This window comes from Dipteris shenzhenensis, chromosome 25, assembly GCF_047967505.1.
Source record: "Dipteris shenzhenensis isolate YYH24624 ecotype China chromosome 25, Dip_SZ_1.0, whole genome shotgun sequence".
Classification (NCBI taxonomy): Eukaryota; Viridiplantae; Streptophyta; class Polypodiopsida; order Gleicheniales; family Dipteridaceae; genus Dipteris; species Dipteris shenzhenensis.
In genome coordinates this window covers 7,603,322-7,625,293 of record NC_141620.1, presented here as the reverse complement: position 1 = coordinate 7,625,293, position 21,972 = coordinate 7,603,322, and the positions used below count along the sequence as shown (strand labels likewise).

The window sequence follows — 21,972 nt, the reverse complement described above, 5'->3', positions numbered from 1 at the left end:
ATGAATGAAACCTACCAAACATCGCTAGTCTGGGTAGGAGAGGAACTAGGCCAAAATCTCGTAGCTATCCCTGAAGAGGCAGTAGAAACGCCCTCAGATCTCATAGTAAACGGGACACTTGAAGATGAAGTGCTCTTTTGTCTCAACCTCCTGCATGTCACATAATGTGCATATGCGCCTCTCCCTGGGTAGTCACTCTGCTCTGCCGCTCTTGATACAAAGTCTATGTGAAGACACTCGGAACTGCCCAATAGAGATCCTAAGTGAATGGAGTAAGTAGATCTGTGTGTATCTTGGGGGGTCAACGAAACCCTCCTCTGTGATATGTAAGCAGTGATCTTTGTAGAAACTAAGCTTCACTGGGAGTTCACTTGGTCCCAACCAGGTCCGAAATATGTGGGAGGGGAGAAAACGGAGCATCCATGTTGTACTGGACGGGAGGTAGTCTATCCATGTGGAGCCCTCAGTCGTTCAAGCCATCTCTCTGTGCGTGCATACCACGAGAGAGAGAGAGAGAGAGAGAGAGAGAGAGAGAGTATAATGTCCAGTGGAGACCAAAAGGTCTCTGGGACAGCAATAAACCCTCTAGTACATCTGCTTTAGGGAGGGCACATGTCAGTGCAAAATCAACCCACATTATTTAGAGTACCTACATAATAGTCTGAAAGAGTAAACATCCATACATCAGTTTAAGACCGAGAGTCTTTTGGTTTTGATTTAAACTCTCTGATTAGGGCTACGCCTTCACGGTAAACTGCCCATTTTCCAACCTTTCTGGCAGCCTTGACTTTAGCTAATTCAGTTGCCTTTTTTTTGAGTTGAGCTTGTGTAAGCTCCTCAACTATCCATACTTTGGTACCCTTCAGCTTGTAGAGACTAGCTGTGGGGTAGGGGGGGAATCCTTGCAAGTTTTTACAGCTTCATCAATTACAGCCTGCTTACCAGGCCCTTCCAGAATGTGAAGTCGGGCCTTTACTTCTGCCAGTTCCAATCGTAGCTCTCTCACTGCTTGCTGCAGATAAAAAATCTGATCTTGTTGCCCAAGGATGGGTCGTTTTGAGCCTTCTTGTTGGTAATTCCATGCATATGGAGAGGGTATCATGGCTGCAATTGTAGAGTACCGAGTCCTGATGGAGGTTGAAGGAGTTGAGGGGGACTTGGAGGAGAGGGTAGGCCAATCCACAATTGGTTGTTTGCTGAACTCCATAGCTGAACCTAACCCTCGGGTTGGGTTTGGGGTTTAGCCCAACTCGGAGAGAGAGAAAGAAAGAAAGAAAGAAAGTGTATTATTGTCCACTAAAGGCCAAAATGGGCCCATGGGACATCAAGAACTCTGCATACAAGATAGCACAAAATCAACGTGCCACAAAGAAGAGGCATCGTCGAATATCATCTAAGTGCTACGCAATACAATGCAAGTGAAAGTACATAATGTCAAATCTGAGCCTAAATACAAAGTAAACTAGATGTAAGGAAACCGCCCCTGGGTGCAAAATGGGGGGATGAGTACAATATGCCAATGCAAAGATACAAGTCCAGGTGTCACGGAGTCTGAGAACCAAAATAATACTGGAAATCCTGTCCATCGACTCTGCCTCCTGCTATGAGAGTACAAATCTGAGCAAAGGTGAGGTGAGCCGCTGGTGGGGCGAGATCTCCATGAGTAAGTCTCCTCCGAAAAGCTGCCATCATCCTGGATCGTCTGGAGATGAAGCGACGAGTACGTCCCCTATGTAACAAGATCCTGCGGCGTCTACAAACCATCTCATATGTACATCCACAGGGTGGAGGCATGTGTCCTGTGTGAGCTCTGACCTCCTCGTGCTCCTCCTGGTCTCTGTCCTCTGGTATAGCGTGTGCCTGAGCTCTATCAGGCTGGGCTCTATCACGCTCCGGTCTGTGCTGATGGTCTCTGAGGTAGTCTCGTCGAAGCATAGTGGCCTCCCTGACATAAAGAGCTAGGCAATACTGATCCTCGTAGTCCATCACTCGTGAGAGAGGTCCAAAGCCATCCGTGAAGAGACAGTGGAATCTACCTCTGAGCTCATAATATAGCGGGCATCTGCAAATGAAGTCCTCCTCTGACTCCACCTCTCCCATGGTGCGAGTGAGAGAGAGAGAGAGAGAGAGAGAGAAAGAAAGAAAGAAAGAAAGTGTATTATTGTCCACTAAAGGCCAAAATGGGCCCATGGGACATCAAGAACTCTGCATACAAGATAGCACAAAATCAACGTGCCACAAAGAAGAGGCATCGTCGAATATCATCTAAGTGTTACGCAATACAATGCAAGTGAAAGTACATAATGTCAAATCTGAGCCTAAATACAAAGTAAACTAGATGCAAGGAAACCGCCCCTGGGTGCAAAATGGGGGGATGAGTACAATATGCCAATGCAAAGATACAAGTCCAGGTGTCACGGAGTCTGAGAACCAAAATAATACTGGAAATCCTGTCCATCGACTCTGCCTCCTGCTATGAGAGTACAAATCTGAGCAAAGGTGAGGTGAGCGGCTGGTGGGGCGAGATCTCCATGAGTAAGTCTCCTCCGAAAAGCTGCCATCATCCTGGATCGTCTGGAGATGAAGCGACGAGTACGTCCCCTATGTAACAAGATCCTGCGGCGTCTACAAACCATCTCATATGTACATCCACAGGGTGGAGGCATGTGTCCTGTGTGAGCTCTGACCTCCTCGTGCTCCTCCTGGTCTCTGTCCTCTGGTATAGCGTGTGCCTGAGCTCTATCAGGCTGGGCTCTATCACGCTCCGGTCTGTGCTGATGGTCTCTGAGGTAGTCTCGTCGAAGCATAGTGGCCTCCCTGACATAAAGAGCTAGGCAATGCTGATCCTCGTAGTCCATCACTCGTGAGAGAGGTCCAAAGCCATCCGTGAAGAGACAGTGGAATCTACCTCTGAGCTCATAATATAGCGGGCATCTGCAAATGAAGTGCTCCTCTGACTCCACCTCTCCCATGGTGCAACAAGGGCAGATCCTGGTCTCTCGGCCTGGTCGCCGTCCATCCTCCATGCATCGCATCCTACCAGCCTCTATCTCGAGCTGATGCGAAGAGACTCTAAGCTGGCCAAGGGCAATCCTCAGTGAGTGGGACATGTGGATACCTGTATAGCCTGGTGGAATGACAAATCCATCCTCTGAGATCCGAAGGAAGTGGTCACGATATGTGGCCATCTTTGTCGGAAGCTGCGTGGGATAAATCCAAGTGCGATACGTATGAAGTTGCAGCAAGTCTGCTCTCGTGACCTGGCTAAGCTCGTGGCGAGTCAACTCGAGATGAGGGGCATCTATGCTGTATCGGAAGGGAGGCAGTCTATCCATGTCTAGTCCAAGAGATGTGAGCCACCTAGTGAGTCTAAAGTACCAGCAGTATCGGGCCCCAGATCGTGCCAACTCCATAGAAGATGCAAGTGCTAACCATGGCAACCGAGCTCTGCCTGCTGCTGAGTCTCCAAACTCCCTAACCCTATGCAAATACATGACCGACTGAAACGCTGCATCCAATGCAAGGGGAGTAGCTCCAAACTCTGCTAGCATGATCTCGTGCGGAACTGTAGCCTTGGCCCTAATGAGCCGAGAGAACATGATGATCTGTAACCTCTCTACTCGTCTCTAATCTGCAGCGCCGAGGTCTCCTGCCCAGAAAGGAGCTGCATACATCGCAGCTGGTCTCACCAATGTATCAAAAGCAAGGATTTCGTATCGGGATGCTGAAAGTGGGACTGAAAACACTGACGCTCAAGATGAGCCAACGAAGCATACCCTTTACTAATCCTATCTCGTGCTGCATATGTCATGGTGAAAACCGGTCCCCTGAAAACTGCCCCCAAATAAGTGTACTCTCTAACAAGCTCAATGGGCTGTCCGTCATATGTGAAGCAAAACTCATCCGTGCTGTAAATACGATCAGAGGTGTTGAAAACCATAACCTTGGTCTTGCCAAGGTTTACGGTCAACCCCCTGTCCTGGCAAAACCTGTGGAGTGCCTCAATATGTGCCTGGAGGCCCTGAGCAGTAGAGGAAATGAGAACCACATCGTCCGCATACAGGAGGATAGGAATGGAGGATCCTGAGAGAGTAGAGCCCACACCGCGTGTCATCTGTATAAACATCTCTAGCTCATCAATATATAATCCAAAGAGAGTAGGAGAGAGCGGGCAACCCTGCTTCACCCCAATCGTGCTGCATACCTCCTCTGAGAGCCCCTCTGAGAGAGAGAGAGAGAGAGAGAGAGAGAGAGAGAGAGAGGTGGAGGGCTACGAGTGTGAAATGATCCTAGCATTCTAAATTGGATTGCTCATTTATGCAATCTTTTCATTTGCCAAATCTATCCAATTTCTTATAAAACCCTAGCATATTGAGTTTACTGTGATATGATATCACATGAATATAAGTCTTCTCAAGACCTATATGATCTATGGGATTAGAGACTACTATCAAAGGCATAGAATCTCTTTACATCCATCTTGTACAAGTTCCAAAAAGCCCTAAATGATTAGTATGTGTTTGGTCAGCCAGTCTAGAATCTTACCAATGTTTCCGAAATGATTAGTATGTGTTTGGTCAGCCGGGTTGGGTTGGGGGTTTAGCCCAACTTGGAGAGAGAGAGAGAGAGAGAGAGAGAGAGAGAGAGTGGTGGAGGGCTACGAGTGTGAAATGATCCTAGCATACCTCAATCGGATTGCTCATTTATGCAATCTTCCCTTTTGCCAAATCTATCCAATTTCTTAGAAAACCCTAGCATATTGAGTTTACTATGATATGATATCACATGAATATAAGTCTTCTCAAGACCTATATGATCTATGGGATTAGAGACTACTATCAAAGGCATAGAATCTCTTTACATCCATCTTGTACAAGTTCCAAAAAGCCCTAAATGATTAGTATGTGTTTGGTCAGCCGGTCTAGAATCTTACCAATGTTTCCGAAAATTTCCTTGAGATATGCACCTAGTTGCTTGGCTGGTTGATTTATGAGGACTCTTAGGTTGAGGGCATTGCTGCTGTACTTTCCTTCTTCTTTTCCCTCATATTGATATATGGTCTATAGTGGAGGAGTGTGTGCTCTTCATTTTCTATTTGTCTTGTGGAGAGATTTTCCAAATTCTTGCCTACCTTGAAAGTGTAAGAAAACAATACAACGTCTGTGCTCAACAAATAATAGGATCTCGTATGCAAGAGATTGTAAGAAAACAATACAACGTCTGTGCTCAACAGATAACATGATCTCGTATGCAAGAGAGAAAAGCAGATAGTATGGAGAATCAAAAATTTGATTACCGTAAAACTAATACAATAAATGGCGCTGCTCCCAGCCGTGTGCTCCTGTGTGAGATGCTTCGATGGCGTGCTGGAAACAGTAGAGGACGGAGGCTGGATGCTAAGGAATCAGGGTTGCTGTAGCCAGTGATGATGATGGGCTTCACGGGCTTACTCTTATATAGTCACCAGTCGTAGTCAGTTAGACCCAATTGGGAGACTGACCCAGTCGGCCCAAAAACGGCCGACTGGAGGTTGGTCCCGAAATAGGCCACCGACCACACGTTAGAACCGTGGTGCAGAATAGAGCAACTATCCTACGGTCTCTGTTCGGCCCAAAGCCATTCGGGATCATCTGGGTCTCCAAACGGGCCCCGCAACCCGAGAGTGGGCTGCCCTGGGAAATGCTCCGTCTACCCTCAGTGCGGTCAGTCATGGGATGCCTTCCTGCACTTGCATGTAGCCTAGTTGGCAGTGTGCCAACTCTATCTGAAGCTGTCTTGCCAGCAGGCCACACATGGCCCCCATCTGGTGTCCAAATCAGGACCTACCGGATAACCGAGCTACTCTAATGCCTTCTCCTCATATGGGGGGGCTTACAAGTAGAGCTAGATGGTTCCCGTGTAGTTACACGAGAGACATAATATCTAACAGAAATTCTGTCTTATTCCAGCTCTAGATCATGGGAGCTGGTTCTTATTCTACTGATTATGTGCCCTTTGAACATTGTGATATCTCCCTCGAAGTATTCCTGCATTTTTTTACTTCTCCATTGGATTGGTCTCTTGCTTGTTTTTGTTCTTGGGTGTTGCCATAATTTCTGCAGCATTTTCTGCATGACTAGCTTTACGATATCCCCTCATCCTCCGGAATATCCATAGCATGTAATCCCCATCGCTCCATCCACCTGATCCCCCCTTTGTGCCATCATGTATTTTTGGCTGCCTCATGGCTTTGCGTGGGAGTCTGCTTTCATCCCATCTTCTTACCTTGTAGAGGTATATTAGTCACATAGGACTACCATTTGAAAAGCATTGCATACAGAAACTTTTTCTTTTCCCAGCTCCATAGATGTCCTTTCTTGCATTTGTTTTGGGAAGCTGTATAATGCTTTCACACCTCCCATGACTTTTCTTTCCATGATGCATTCCACTTATAGTTTTTTGCAATTTCAAGCCCCATGTATTTGTAGGTTGTGATTGCTTCTAGGGATTTCCCTTCGAATGGAAAGGACATTTTCTTGTTTCTTGTTCCAATTACCATGGCCTTTGAATTTACAATATGGCCTTTCATTCCGGAGTGTTGGCAAAATTTACCTAGTGCATCTAGGTGTGCTTGAGCTAGAGTAAATTAATGACTAATTCATTCTAACTAATCCTATATTTCTTCCACTATGCTTTCTTCCACAGTTTGCTACCGTGAACTTATCAATATGGGACCTAAAGTGAAAATTTTAGTTTCTCAATGATAACTCCTACACAAACATGAATTACTCACCTAGATGATAACTCCTATATGGTAACTCCTACACAAACAATATTTTTGCCTCTTTGTAGTAAACGATACGTAAGTGTAAAGGGCCATTTAGCTTTTGATCTTTTAAATGAGAGAGAGAGAGAGAGAGAGAGAGAGAGAGAGAGAGTGCGTTATTTCAGTTTTTTGGAAGAGTTTGTTTCTTGACTTGCTTGTTTATTTTTGCTTAGTCACCTGCTTCCTTTCTTCTTTATTTCTTGTTTTCTTTCTCTTTTGTTTATTTGACGTATTTTAGTAAGCACTGGGTTTTCCCAACAGACTCCGCAGGTCTTTAGAAACCCAGTATAGCTGCTTATGCTTGGGCACTGATGACGACATAAGTGTTGCTTTGCTTGCTTTCCTTTTGTCTTTCATAAAAGTTTTTGTTTACCTCTCTTTTTTTCTTCTCTTTCATTTTCTCTTTTATTTTCTGTGTAGATTTTTGATCTTTAGAACAACAAAAAATCTAAATTTGTATGATTGGACTTATTCTAGTCTTACAAAGGTATATATATATTAATTGCTCACCTAGAAGGATAGCCACATCCTCAATCAATTCACATGCTTAGAAGAATCAAAAACCAACCCACTTAAAAAAACTTATGTCTAAGTATCAAAAAAATAATGGGTTCAAGTATCCAACTCTTATATAGGTTTTAATATTGTTGTCAACTAATGGTTATTCCTTTTCCTTGAAGAATAGATATTGATATATGACTTCTTTCCCTTTCTCCAAGTCTTATTTTTATCCTTCAAGAGAAGAAAGGATGTATGGTTCATGTTTGTAAACCCCCCCCCCCCCCCCCCCCCCCCCCAACCCCCCTAAAAAAAGAGGGGAAAAAAAATCACTATGTATGTATCTTTCTTAACTCTTGCAATTGAACATGTCTTTCCCAACTTCTTGTATTCTGCGATAGGACAGAAATTGTTGTTGTGTTCGTAAACTGCGTATTATTGTTGTTTATTGGCTAAATGTGCTTCTTTTGCAGGTTTATGAATTTGTCCATTTGCCGGAGTTGTACTATGCTGGTAGCCATGGAATGGACATCATGGGGCCAGCGGAAGGCTGCAGTGGTTTCAAGGCGGATGGATTACGCTCAAAAGACTCTAAGGTTATTTGTAGAATGGATCGTTACTTTTAATTTCATTTTTTGATTTTTTGGGCATGATCAGTTCTGTCCAATCAGCAATCTTTTTACTGTGGCTACCTTAAATTGAAGATTGTTCAAAATCACACCCCAAAGAAAAAGGATTGTCCAAAACCGGTTCTCTCATAGGACATTTCCTTTGTTCTCATTGCCTTGCATAACTTGTGGGGGGCAAATAGGTCCTTTTTATCAAGTGAAAAAATATAATGATTCCTGTGGCATATAAGTTGAACATAAGGGTAAAGTGACCTTGGGAGGATGAAACCTTGAGAAATAGAATTTTAATAGTGGTGCAAATATTGATTTGCATTTGTGAAAAGGAACCTGAGTATAGTAAGCATAGAGTCTGAACAGCCCAGTGGATGGTGTAAGGAATTGCATATCTGAGCCACCTTAGTATTCCTATCCAGGGATCCTTAGAAGAGTAAATCAATGTCTGACCCAAGATTGCCAATGTTTTGGAACCAGGAATGAAGTGATGCTTGTTAGCCCAAGCTCAATGTGGCCATTGACTGTATGAAGAGGAGAAGCCACCAGGCAGTATACAGGGATTGGCTGTAGCTGATTTGCTTGTGTCTGGATCCATGTGCGTTTCTTGATCTGCAATGCATGGGCCTCCAAATTACTTCATAATAATGTTGATAGGAACGGAGTGGAACTTCCAATTATGATACTTCTTTTCCATTATAAATGGAAAGAAAGATAGGACCTTTCATGAGCTGTTGGTGGTTGTGAATTTATCGTAAAATAGGCCGGACAGAAGAGGTCAGCATGAGAAAAATTATAATGTTTATCTGGGCTGTCAAATAGGCCGGACAGAAGAGGTCAGCATGATAAAAATTCTAATATTTATCCATCTTTCAGCTCTGAGTTGCCTCTATCTTGTTGCTTGACCTTCTTTCATAATCTGGTAAATATTGGTACCATTTCTAATGCCATCAAGTATGTGGAAATAATTAATTCTTTGTCTAAATGAAATCCCTTCTCTGTTTTTGGCCTGCCCCAGGAGGGGAAGGGCTTAGTGATAATTTTCTTCACGAAGGGAATTGCATCTATTGGTTGATGCTCAAATTACTATTTTCACTCCCATGTATTTCGCCTAACTTCAAACTCTCTCTCTCTCTCTCGCTCTCTCTCTCTCTCTCTCTCTCTTCCTTGCCCCTAGTCCCTACCATCTCCACGCCAGCATATTTTGTGATGCATCTTCGAAAATTCCTCCACCAACCTTTTTGGCAGGCCTTATGAAGGGCTAAAGTCATTCATTTCTTTCCCTTGTTTCCATCATATATTAATACAGTACTTTCTATAATCCCTTGCTGTTTAAAACAATAAAATGACGTATCATAATGTCATTTGACATGATAATAAGCTGTGATTGTTAGACACAAATGAGAAATGTTCAAGTTTCTATCTAAAGAACACAAGTATAGAAATATTATAGTTGTCAAGGATTATATAGGTATTTTTTAAATATTGTGGCCATTCGGTTTAAACAATGTGGCCATTTGGTTTGAATTCGCATCTTTCTGGCTCATTGGAAAAACCTGGTAGTCTATAGTGAGGTTCAGGAAATACCATAGCATTGGGTTTTTCCCATACTCGACTCTAAATATCGTGGATAGTAATAGTCCGGATAATGAAAATGAAAAGGTGAAGTTTTGGAAGAGAGAATACTGTTTAGGTCTCCAATAACCTTTATGACTCAAAGGATAATGGGATGCATTATTGTTTGTAGTTAGTGTTGATAGGATAAAATCTGTAAAAAGTTTTTGATCACTGTTTATATTGGAGGGTAGGCACATAGCTATGCACATAGCTAGTGGGTGGTAGTTTTGAGTTTATGAACACTCTCATCAAGAGACTTATACTGATGTAAATATTTTTTTGAGATTGTAAATGCTTTTTATAGGGACTTATGGGATATGATAATGCAGTGTGGTTGTACCAGGGTAATCCAGAGCATGATATCCAGTGTGAACGATGTTTTGTTACAGGATGACATGTGATTTTCATGGTTGTCCCGAGCCATATGTGCATGAAAGTATGGGCATTTTTTTGTTGAGGGTGTCTTGTAAATTTTCCAATGTGTCGGGATTGGGCATATGTGGATAGTCGGTAGGCAACAAGGTACTAGTGTTTGTGGCATCCACTAAGTAGGTGGGAGAGTAAGGGTAGCAGTGAGGCTTCATCCTAGAAATGCAGAAGAGTTGAAGGCAGATGCAGACTCTGCAGATTGTGTGGAGCTCGAACCAGAGGTTCTGTGTGTGTTTGTGTGTGTGTGTGTGTGTGTGTGTGTGCGCGCGCGCGCGCGTGCAAAGACCCCTTCAATCTCGCCACTGGGATGCATCTACTCCTACTCCAGGCCAAGCTTCTACCTCAGCCACTCCCCCGCCTTTACTCAATTGGGTTGGAGTCCTCAAAAAACACATTCCTGTCTGTGAATCTGAGGAAGGGCTATCCTTTGACCCAGGGAAGGAAGGGCTGCAGCCCATGATGGCAGATGCTTAGCACTCTTTGGTTGTACATTCTTGGTCCCTTCCTTTGTATATATCCTCATGCTTGATAAACTTCTCTGTGTTACTTTCAATATATAGGGTCTCTGCAATCCCTCTAAGTGGAGATTAGTGTGGAATTATGTTTCAACCAGGCAGCCAGACATTCTCTGTTTGCAAGAACATAACCAGCATTCTATGGCAGGCCAAGTTGGCCATTTTGGGGGCTATGATATTCACTATGCAGGTACTAAGCTTTTCTCGGGTCTATGCATATTGGTCAGACATGAGCTGCAGCCCAAGCTTGCCTTTAATGACTGTGATGGCAGATGGATGGTGATTCAATGTGATGTCAATGGTGATATTTGGGAATTTGCCTCGGTTTATGCTTCACAAACTTCTGCTTCCAGAGCCTCCATGTGGCATGCTATTGCTTCTTACCCATGGCGATCTTGTGCTCTTCTTGGTGGAGACTTTAATAACTCTCCCATGCCTTCTGACAATACTACTCAAAGATCTCATATGATCCCTTATGAAAAGCAATCATGGGAAGAGTTACTCACCACGACACATGCGCAAGGTCTATGGACAGCCATGCACACTAGAATAGTGGGCTACACCTATCATCATAATGCCTTTACCAACTACTGGGCTCGCCTGGATAGATGGTATTTACTGCAGGCTCAGCAATACACAGATTTCTGCCTTCATATTGAGATTGATCACTCCCTTGGTCTCTCTGACCATGCTCCTTTATGGCTGCACATTCAGTTTGGTCAGCCCTGGGATGACATGCCCTTGCATTCCATTCGGATGAAACATATCAATAAAGGCTATTTGCAGCATGCACAATTTCAACAATTGATCCGACATGCCATAATTCCTCTTGCAGCCCATGTCCATTATGACAGTAATTTTGCATGGCAACGCCTTGTGGACAGGCTTCAGCATGCCATACATGAATATGGGAGTCATTTTATGCTTGATTGGAGAGCTAAAGTTCAGCATGCTAAAGCAGTGGTTCAGTCTTTGACTGTACTTTTTCAGATGCAGCCCCTTTCTTCCCAACAAATGGACACTCTCGCTCAGTCAAAAGCTCTTTTGCAAGCTAATGACCGACGCAAATTGGCTAAGTGGCAGGTTCGGGCAAGGATGACTCAATTTTTGGATAAAGGATGCTCTTCTAAATCCTTTTTTCAAGGGTTACATGCTTTCAAGAGAAAGACATCTTGCCTTAGAGTCCGTAAACGGGATGGTGAATGGACTCGGTCTTTCTCAGAGCTTCAACATGAATGCTTTTCTTACTTTCAGAAGCTGTTTGCACCCCCTAATACTACTTCTTTGCAAGAATTACAAGCTCGGGAGACTCTTTTGCATCATGTGCATCCCATTATCAACCCACAGGAAGCTCTCAAACTGGATATGCCTTTCATTGATAAGGAGCTTGATGATGCCTTGTCTCATCTTAGCCCTGGTAAGGCACCGGGGTATGATGGTCTCACAGTGGAGTTTTTCTTACACTTTTGGGAGGGTCTTAAAGGTGTCATCCTACAAATGATTAATAACTCTTGGCACACAGGAGTACTCCCCTCCTCATGGAAGCATGGCATAGTTAAACTCATTCCCAAGAGGAAATTGTGTGAGCATCTCATGGATTGGAGGCCCATCACATTGATGCCTGTTGTTTACAAACTCTTTGCTAAAATGCTAGTGCACCGTCTTCATCAAGTGCTTTATGAGGGCTTACATCCTTTGCAATATGGTTTCGTCCCTCAGAGGCAGATTCATGATAATATTGGCAATGCTCTCATGGCTATTGAATATGCAAAATATTGTGAACAGGATGTTTTTATTATGCAAGTGGACTTTGCCAAAGCTTTTGACACGGTCAACTGGGATTTTATCTCACAAACAATGGCTAAGATGGGCTTCGGGCCAAAAGTGGCTAATGTCATCTACTGCTTATATGTTGGCTCTACAGCCCAATGCATCCTTGGAAATCATCTCTCGCAATCTTGGTCCTTGGGTCGTTCGGTTCGACAAGGATGTCCACTCAGTGCCCTGTTATATGCCATTGCTACTCACCCACTTCTCTCATACTTGGATCATCTTACCGCACAAGGTCTTCTCACTGGTCTTCAGATTCCTGGAGCCCCTTCCTTTATCGCTTAGGCCTATGCAGATGATTCTTTTTTTATGCAACATAATTCTCCACAGCAGTTGAAGACTATTATGGACACTCTTTCTTCATATGGCTTGGCTGCTGGCCTGAATGTTAATTTTGATAAATCTAGCCTCATACCTTTGCATTCATATGATTGGCATACTCTTCTATGGCCTGGGCACATTATGCAGCCCTATGATGTGGTCCGCCATCTTGGTCACCCTATTGGCTGGCACATCACTAGGAAACAACAGCTAAAGTGGATTTTTGACAAGCTTCATGCCAAACTCCATTATTGGAAGCTCTCCACTTGGCCACTTCATGTTAGGCTCCGGATTGTCCAGTCGATTATTATGGCTTATGTTCAATATTATTTGCCTTTGATGCACTAGACTTCTCAAGACATTTTTGCCTTTATGTCTCACGCTATGGAACTATTATGAAAAACAAAGTCTTCTGCTAAAGCTCTAATACTTACGAGGATGACAAAAGTCTGTTCCCCAAGGATGCACGGTGGATTGAATGTGCTGAATATTGCGCACCATGTCTTGGCCAAGAAAATTCCTCTTTTACTCACCTTTTTTCGTTAGAAGCAGCCATGGACTCATATGCTTGCAACCATGTGCACGTCCTTACGTACTACTGCACATGGTGCATGGATCACTGACTTTTGGGGAGGTCATTTTGGGCAGATTTGTAGGCTCTATCCCGGGTTGCCCTTTTGCTACTTCACTTATTAGCGATTGGAAACAGGTCCTTTCGCATGCTCATTGGGCCCCTTCCGTTTTGTCTCATGCCAATTCCCTTCGGCAAGAAAGTATTTGCTGGAATGCTGTTTTTGATCCTCCATTGGCCCTCCAAGAGCCGATTCGGGCATATAATCTCAGCAAATTGGGGATCAGGTGTATAAATGACGTTGTCGATGCTACTGGTCAAATGCTTTCCTTTCCTCAAGCCATGGCTTCTTATCCACTAGCCATGCATCACAGGTTTATTTGGGGAAGAATTGCTGAATTGCTGCAGCCTTTTCTTCCCATCCCTCCTTTATCTAGCAGGGACCGATTACACGACTGGCAGTTACACCTGGTGGGCTCAAATTCTCGTCCTGTTACTCTTTCTGACCTAACGGTTAGCACGACATACTCTTTCCTCCAGCCGTCACCATGGATTCACTTACATGCTAATTCTCATTGGCATATGGCAAAATCACTTGCTTGGTGGCAAAAGAATCTCCGCAATTCATGGAGGAGCAAATTGCCTCTCAAGCAAAAGCTTTTCCTATGGCGTTGTCTTACAGGAACCTTATCCGTGGGGGTCACTCTGGCTCAACGAAGGATTGCATCTGCTTCTTGTCTTCGATGCATGGCCCCTTCTGAAACGGTGCCTCATTTGTTTTGGATGTGCTCCAGCACTAAGACCTTCATATGCAAAATTTCCATGTCGCTTCGCCTTCGTTTCCCTAACTTTCCTTTTGGGAAACATTTTTGGCTTTTTGGCAGACTTCCTACAACCCTGGTCCATTACTCTTTATTTTTGTACTGGGTCAGATATTGGGTTTTTTGGACCATATGGCAGGATCACAACATGAGATATTTTGGGAATCCGTTCTTGCAATCTTATGAATATTTCAGACTCTCCCTACGGCAATCTATCTATGATGCTTGCCATCAAGGAGATCTTCCTCAGTCATGCCTGGAAATAGTTTCTCTTTGCTTTTGATTCCCTGTTGAGGCTCTCTGTTTTTTGAGACCCTCATGTAAATTTTGCTGATAATATAATCATGGATTTATAAAAAAAAAAAGTGTGTGTGTGTGTGTGTGTGTGTGTGTGTAAAAACAAAGAACCATTGTAAAGCCCTGCGCTTACTCAAAATGCACTTGGTTTGTTTGCCCAAGTCGCATGGGGGGCTTAACATTTTGAATATTCATCTGCATCTCTTAGCGCGAAAGGCTACCCTCCTCTCCACTTTCTTTGTGCAGGATCAGCCTTGGGCTATTATGCTCGCTACCATGTGTACTACTATGCGATCGCATGTTTACGGACATTGGATTACAGATCATTGGGAAGCAGTTTTAGGCCACTTCTTTGGTAGCATTCCAGGTGCTCCATGTGCCACGGCGCTCATTCGCAATTGGAAAACTGTACTTTCCACTGCTTCTTGGACAGGTCAGCCTTCTCCACAGGGGAATTCCTTTCGCCTTGAAAGTCTACATTGGAGTGCAGTTTTTTCTCCTCCCTTAGCCTTGCGGTATCCCATCAAGGCTTATAATCTAATGAAGACAGGTATTCGTTTTGTGGGAGATGTGGTCGACCAGCAGGGTTATTTCCTTTCCTTTCCTGTTGCTTGCCAAACTTATGCTCTCCATTTACATCATCGCGCTCTCTGGCATGCTATTGGTCTCATGCTTGCCCCTTTTTTGCCGGCCCCTCCTTTGCAGCCTCTTCATCGGCTACAGGATTGGTGTCTCCTTCCGCGCTCCCCTTTTGGAGCTCCTATCTCTCTACAGGACCTTACTTCTCACAGGGTCTATCATGGGCTCTGTTCGGTGCCATGGATTTATGATCATGGTAATCGACTCTGGCATCTTTCAAAGCCTTTGATTTGGTGGCAACGAACTCTCGAATCTCTTTGGAAAAGTTCTTTGCCGCTGAAACGCCTTCTCCTCTGGCGTTGTTTGGTTGGAGCTCTACCGGTGGGCACTACTTTGGCTTGTCGCGGCATTGCTTCTTCTCGATGTCAGCGCTGTGCTTCTTCATTGGAGACCATCCCACATTTATTATGCACGTGCTCCACCTCCAGGGATCTTATTCATCGGATTTCGCACTGTCTTCGGCTCCGATTTCCTTCGGTGGTTTTTGGCCGCTTCTATTGGATCTTTGGTTGCACCCCTCCCCGACTTCGCTCGTTTGCCTTGTTCCTCACCTAGGTCCGTTTCTGGTCATTATGGAGCATTTGGTTGCAGAGGACTCATCTATCATTTGGCTCTGGTTCCTTTGATCCATTTTATTTCTTTCGAGGATCCCTTCGTCAGTCACTCTATGATTGTATTCAACAGGGAGATCTGGATACTTTGGTCTTGGATGTTTTTATAATCAACACCCAATTTCATGTGTTGGCAAGAAAGATCACTATGCTCAAGACATTTTTTCAACAAGAGCAGCCTTGGTCCATTATGTTGGCAATTTTGTGTGGACAGATGACCACAAATGCTTATGGACATTGGCTAGTTGATCCATCGGAAGTAGTACTGGGCAAATTTCAAGGTAAAATACCTGGCTGTCCATTTTCTAATTCCTTGATACAGGACTGGAAGCAAGTACTCTCGCACATCAAATGGTCTCCCCTTCCTACTTCTACAGATTCCTCACTCAGAATGGAAAGTATTCATTGGAGTGCTGTGTTCTCCTCTCCCCTTGCAGCTCAACAACCCATCAGAGCTTATAATCTTATGAAAATGGGTATCCGTTTCATTGATGACGTAGTAGATATGCAAGGAAATATTCTCACTTTTCTAGTAGCATGTCGACAATACAATCTGGGGATGCATCATAGACCTATATGGAAAGCTATTGCTGATCTCTTACTCCCTCTGGTTCCGATTCTGACATTGAATGTCAGAGACAGGCTTCAAGATTGGCACCTTCAGTCTTCAAATACAAGCATCTCCTCTAGGCCTTTGCATTTATTGACTTCTATACAGGCTTATCGATTGATATTACCTCCTCCTTGGATTGTCCATCATGCTAATTCTCTATGGCATTTGAACAAGTCATTAGCCTGGTGGAAGGGAAAATTGCAATTGATGTGGAAGTTGAAAATGCCATTGAAGCAACGTTTGTTTTTATGGAGATGTATTGTTGGTATTCTTCCGGTAGGGGTGAAATTGGCTCAAAGACGGATAGCTTCACCTCTTTGTCCAAGATGTCACCTTACATCTGAGAGTATTCCGCATCTACTGTGGTCTTGTTCATATTCTAGAAACCTTCTAGACAGAATCTCCTATTTCTTATCTCTCAGATTTCCAGCACATCGGTTCTACAGGTTTTTTTGGATGTATGGCAAACTATCAGCATCTCTGTCACAGTATTCTCTTTTCTTCCACTGGATCAGATACTGGGCCTTATGGACCCTCTGGTTGCAGTGTAATCAAGCATATCTGAATTCTCCCCTTCAGCATCCATACGAGTTCTTCCGAGCCTCATTGCGGCAGTCATTATATGATGCCTTACATGAGGAAGATTTGGATGTTTCTTGTATTCAACTTTTCTTTTACTGCTTCTGATGCATAGGGCTTTGGCTCTCTTTTGAGCACTGCCTAGATGTAAATGAAAGTTTCATAATATAAGTATCTTGGTTTCACAAAAAAAAAGTGTGTGCGTGTGTGTGTGTGTGTGTGATCACATATCTCCAGCAGAAACTGGGCATAAGATTTATCGGAGATGTTGTGGATCAACATGGTTATGTGCTTTCATTCCCACAAGCTTGCAGGACATTCCCCTTGGGTCTGCATCATCGGCCCATTTGGAGAATACTTACAACTATGTTGCAGCCATTTGTTCCTGTTCCTCCACTGTTTGCACAGGACAGATTGCTGGACTGGAATCTGATTTCCTTATCCCCTGCTACCTGTTCGCTTTCAATGCATAATCTGGACTCATCGATGGTTTACAGATTTCTTCTTCCACCGCCATGGATTGATAAGCATGCCAACACTCTTTGGAATTTGGATAGGCCTCTATCTTGGTGGCAATCATGACTCAAGAAAATTTGGAAAGCCAAATTGCCATTGAAACAGTGGCTTTTCTTTTGGAGATGTATAGTGGGAGCTTTTTCCATTGGGGTGAAATTGGCAGCACGTCGCATTGCTTCCCCTTCCTGCCCCCGTTGCTCTTATCACCGTGAGACAGTTCCCCATTTGTTATGGTCTTGCCCGCACTCTCGGTTATTGATCACTCATGTTTCTCATTTGCTGCGGCTTCGGTTTCCCTCTATCAGATTTGGGAAACTCTTTTGGATGTTTGGATACTTCTCATCCCAGATGTCTCTATTCCTTCTTTTCTTTCACTGGACTCGCTTTTGGGTACTCTGGACTATTTGGACACAGAGATTGCATTCTAGGATGGGACAACAGTTTCCTCAGGCATATGCTTTCTTCAGAATGTCCCTCAAGCAATCTTTATATGATAGTTATGCTGCCAGGAACTTGGATGTTACTAGCCTTGAAGTGTTTTCTGACTGTTTTTGAGTTCTTCCATTAGGCTCTCTTTTGGAGTCTAATGACATGTACATTGATCTCATGTTAATAATAATATAGTCACTGGTTTCACAAAAAAGGGTGTGTGCGTGTGTGCGATATAGTTACTGGTTTAAAAAAAAAAAAAAATATGTGCGTGTGCATGTGTGTGTGAAGAGAAGGTGTAGTGTGTGGTGTGTGTGTGTGTGGTGAGAGTGAGAGGTGAGCGTGAGCAAGCTGAGCACCCCGCCAAGATCTTCTTGCAGGCCCCCCTTTTGTCCGTACGCTCGTACGGTGGCCGTACGGTTTTCGGATGAATGTACCAGTGCCTACGGTAAACTCGCCATCCCTGCGCAGATCTGAGCGCAGGCCCGCATGTTTTCTCCGACCTCTGCTTTTTTCTGTGTGCACGTACGTCTTCGTCAGTCCTTCCGTACAATTGCAGTTTTCAGCGCCCTGTCAGCCTCTCCAAACAGCCCAACCTCTTCCGTACAATTTCTGCTGGATATTTCCGTACAATCTATTTTCGTCCGTACAAACCTTTCCGTACAGCCCCGTTGGTGTTCGCCCCGCTCTTGCTCGCGTGCTTTAGCTGCTGCCATCCGCCCCTTCTTGCCATCTGCTTTCCTCCCCGTTGCTGTGTATCACCCGTCCATAACTGTGCATAAACCCTGCTGCCCTCTTTCGCTTCATCAATTCTGCCCTGCTCACCTCCATGGAGGACCATATTAAAAGCTATTCTCGGAAGGACTTATCCCGGGACCCTAAAAGACAGCAAGTCGAATTCTCTACCTCAGCCTCTGAAGATGCTTACTATGTTTTCGACATGCTCAAGGATGAATTTCACCACAGTCGGAAGGAGTGGGCCAAACCTCCCCCGGCCCTTAAGTATAAGCTGAAGTTGCCCTCATTGGTTACTCCTCTCCGGAAGTTCTCTCAGCAAGCAGTTATCATTTTCTTCCCTGGGAATTTACCTTATACAAATGATGTGGCTCAGTGGGTTCAGGCTTTGTTGGGAGGTTGCTTTGTTGAAGGAGTATACTTTGCTTCTCGAGGTTTTTATGAAGTGCACTTTTTGGATGCCTCATATCGTCAGCAGATATTGGAGATGTCTCCTCTATTCTATGGCAGACAAATGGTGCATGTCATGCCATGGTTGCCAAATAAGGATTATCACGGTCTCATTCGACATCACTGCCCTGTATGGGTTGAGGTAGTGGATTTTCCGGATTATATGAGGGCTGAGCTACCAAGTCTGGTAGCTACTTTGGGGCAAGTTGTATGCCCACCCCGTCCTTCGGGTAATCGAAATCGGTTTTGTGTTCTTTGGGATACAGATCACCCAACCCCTCCTATTGCGGTAGAGGTGGAAGATGTTCCCTTGGGCGAAAATATTTTGACTTGAAATGGGGAGTATTTGCAGGTGCTTGTTTTACCTGTCATAAATTTGGCCATCTAGCTTCACAGTGTCGTGCAATACTGCATCAGCTCCCACCTATAGCTATTGCTCCAGAAAATACTACCCCTCGAACTTATGGTCCAGGGCCTAAGGCAACGCCTAGCAAGTTGGGTGATGTGGCATCTAAATCCGTTCTTCCCAAAGAAAGTGTGGTCCAGGTTTCAGCCAAACAAAAGGATAAGGGAAAGGGCAAAATTTCAGAATCTAATGCCTCTCCTGAGGCTGCCTGGTAGCAACCCAAAAAGGTATCTGCGCTTAAGCCACGACCGTTACAATCTCGGCATTGGGATGCCTCTACTTCCACCCCTGGTCAGGCCTCTACCCCTGCTTCTGATAGCCTGACTTCTCGATTGTGGGTTGATGTGCTCAAGAAGGGTATTCCTGTATGTGACAATGATGAGGATGATAGAGCTATTGATCCAGGAGGCCAGGTGGACGTCGATGTCATGGCTGAGGCCTGACTGCTTATACCTTTACTATGTTTCTTGGTTCGACTGTACATATCTTCTATGTCTGCTTCAATTACTTGCATTACATACAATGTTCAAGGTCTTTGCAACTTGGTAGTGGGTTGTCAAGGACATGGACTATGACCCGTTCAGTGAGACAGGGATGCCCTCTTAGTTCGCTACTGTATGCCATTGCTACTCATCCGTTATTGTTGCATATGGACCATCTTGCAGATACAGGACAGCTTCATGGCTTGCAAATTCCAGGGGCACAGCCGTTTCTTACACAGGCATATGCTGATGATTCGTATTTCATGCCCAAGAATTCTCAAAGTGACCTCTCTCATTTGATGCATACTTTGAATGATTTTGGCATAGCTGCTGGACTGCATATCAACTTTCAGAAATCGAATCTTCTAGCATTGAAAGAAGCTGATTGGCATGCACTTCTCTGGCCAGGCCACATTATTTCTTCCCATACCATTGTGAGGCATTTAGGGTATCCCATTGGCTGGAATATTGCCCCTCAACAACAGCTTAAATGGGTGCTTCAAAAGATTAACAAGAAGCTGGAATATTGGCACTTATCAACTTGGCCTCTACATGTTCGACTTCGGATAGTCCAGTCTATCATTATGGCATATGTGCAATTTTATTTGCCTCTTCTTCACTGGTCTTTTAAGCATTTGGCTTCCCATATGTCCGAGGCTATGGAGATATTTTGGAAAAGCAAATCTCACAAAAAGGCTTTGCGACTACTTCCCATGCAATCTGTTTGTTCTCCTAAGACTCATGGCGGACTGAATATTCTCAATCTTCAGTTTCATATGTTGGCAAGAAAGAGCACTATGATTGCTGATTTCTCTCAGCAAAATTAGCCATGGGCTATTATGTTATGTCACGCACCGTTCTTTCACAATCACGACCAAAATTGTAGCAGGATAATGATCATGAATGAACAAGAAGAGAGATTCCAGTATGAATTAAACTGATGAGCCTTTACAATAATTTTGGAGAAGAATCACTCCGTGAAGGAGTTTGATACCACCCGTCCACCCCCGAGCTATTTCACTCTCACTCTCACTCTCACTCTCACTCGCATGAAGATGTTCAAATCAGATGATCAAATGATCAAATCTCAATCACACTCTCACTCTCACTCTCACTCTCAAAATATCTTGATCGTATCTTCTTCTTTGCGCTGCCTCGATTCGCGTGCGCTAAATTGTCACTTTCGCAGTGCCTCGATATGTGTGCCTTCTCTTCACTCGTGCAACCTCGAGATGCGTGCCTTCTCTTCTCTTTTGTACAGCCTTGATATGCGTGCGTTGGATTGTGTGTTCTCCTTCTCATGATCTCCTCTTCTTTTATAGCCTTTCACGACTCCAAAAAAAGACGGCCAAAAGCTCCTAAATTCGGTCAAAAACAGATTTTCTTGAAAAGCGTGCGTGTGCTTTTCACCTTCTTTTAGCGCGCGCTTTTGATAGCAAACGCGTACGGAATCTCGACGTCTCCTTTAAAAAAAAAATAATAATAATAAATAAATAAATAAATAATTTTTTTAAAAAGGCATGAAAACGGCCCTGTTCGGAGCATCACCACGCCTGTCTCAATGGACAAGCTGAATAGCTCATCTCGAAGATCGGACCCTCTTCTTTCCCTTTGTATTTGACCTTTCATGGCTAACTCTTCCATCTCGACCTCCGTCTAATGCCTGCAACTCTTGACACGGAAATCTAGATGCACTTTTAGCTCAAAACCACTTTGTTAGCAACTTCTAACCTCCATACAAGCATGCAAATTAGTAAACCATAAATTTTTCACTAGGATGAAGTTTTTCTACTCAACAAGATCTAAAACTTTCTCATTCAGGGTTTCTTTAAGTTATTTCTCTAACCAACTCAAAATCAAGCCGCAAAATCCAGCCGACACCATAATGGACAAAAACCAAAATTTTTCGACCAACACCAAACTTTCCCAAAACCTTCAAAACATCAAAACCATCCTTTTTGAACACTATCTGTGATATATATTCCAAAATATTTCATATACAAAATTGGAGCGTCACATCCGTTCCCTCTTCAGGAACTTTGTTCTCAGAGTTTAAATGAAGGAAACTCAGTCAAGGCATCTAAGTCTACCCATGAAGCATCTTCTACAGGATAAGCATCCCACTTAACCAAAACTTCTTCTATTGTTCTATTCCTAAGCTGCTTCATGTTCCTATCCAATATATATT

At 43.9% G+C, this 21,972-nt stretch overlaps 1 protein-coding gene across 2 annotated transcripts in view; it reads left to right on the top strand.

Moving 5' to 3' along the window:
- LOC147885393 (putative trehalose-phosphate phosphatase C) overlaps positions 1–21,972 on the top strand; it is a 143,878-nt gene that overhangs the window by 34,402 nt on the left and 87,504 nt on the right. For both annotated transcript variants that reach the window (XM_087396389.1, XM_087396390.1), the window contains one exon: positions 7,777–7,899. In XM_087396389.1, coding sequence (XP_087252515.1) covers positions 7,777–7,899 — 123 coding nt within the window. The remainder of the gene's footprint in view (positions 1–7,776; positions 7,900–21,972) is intronic.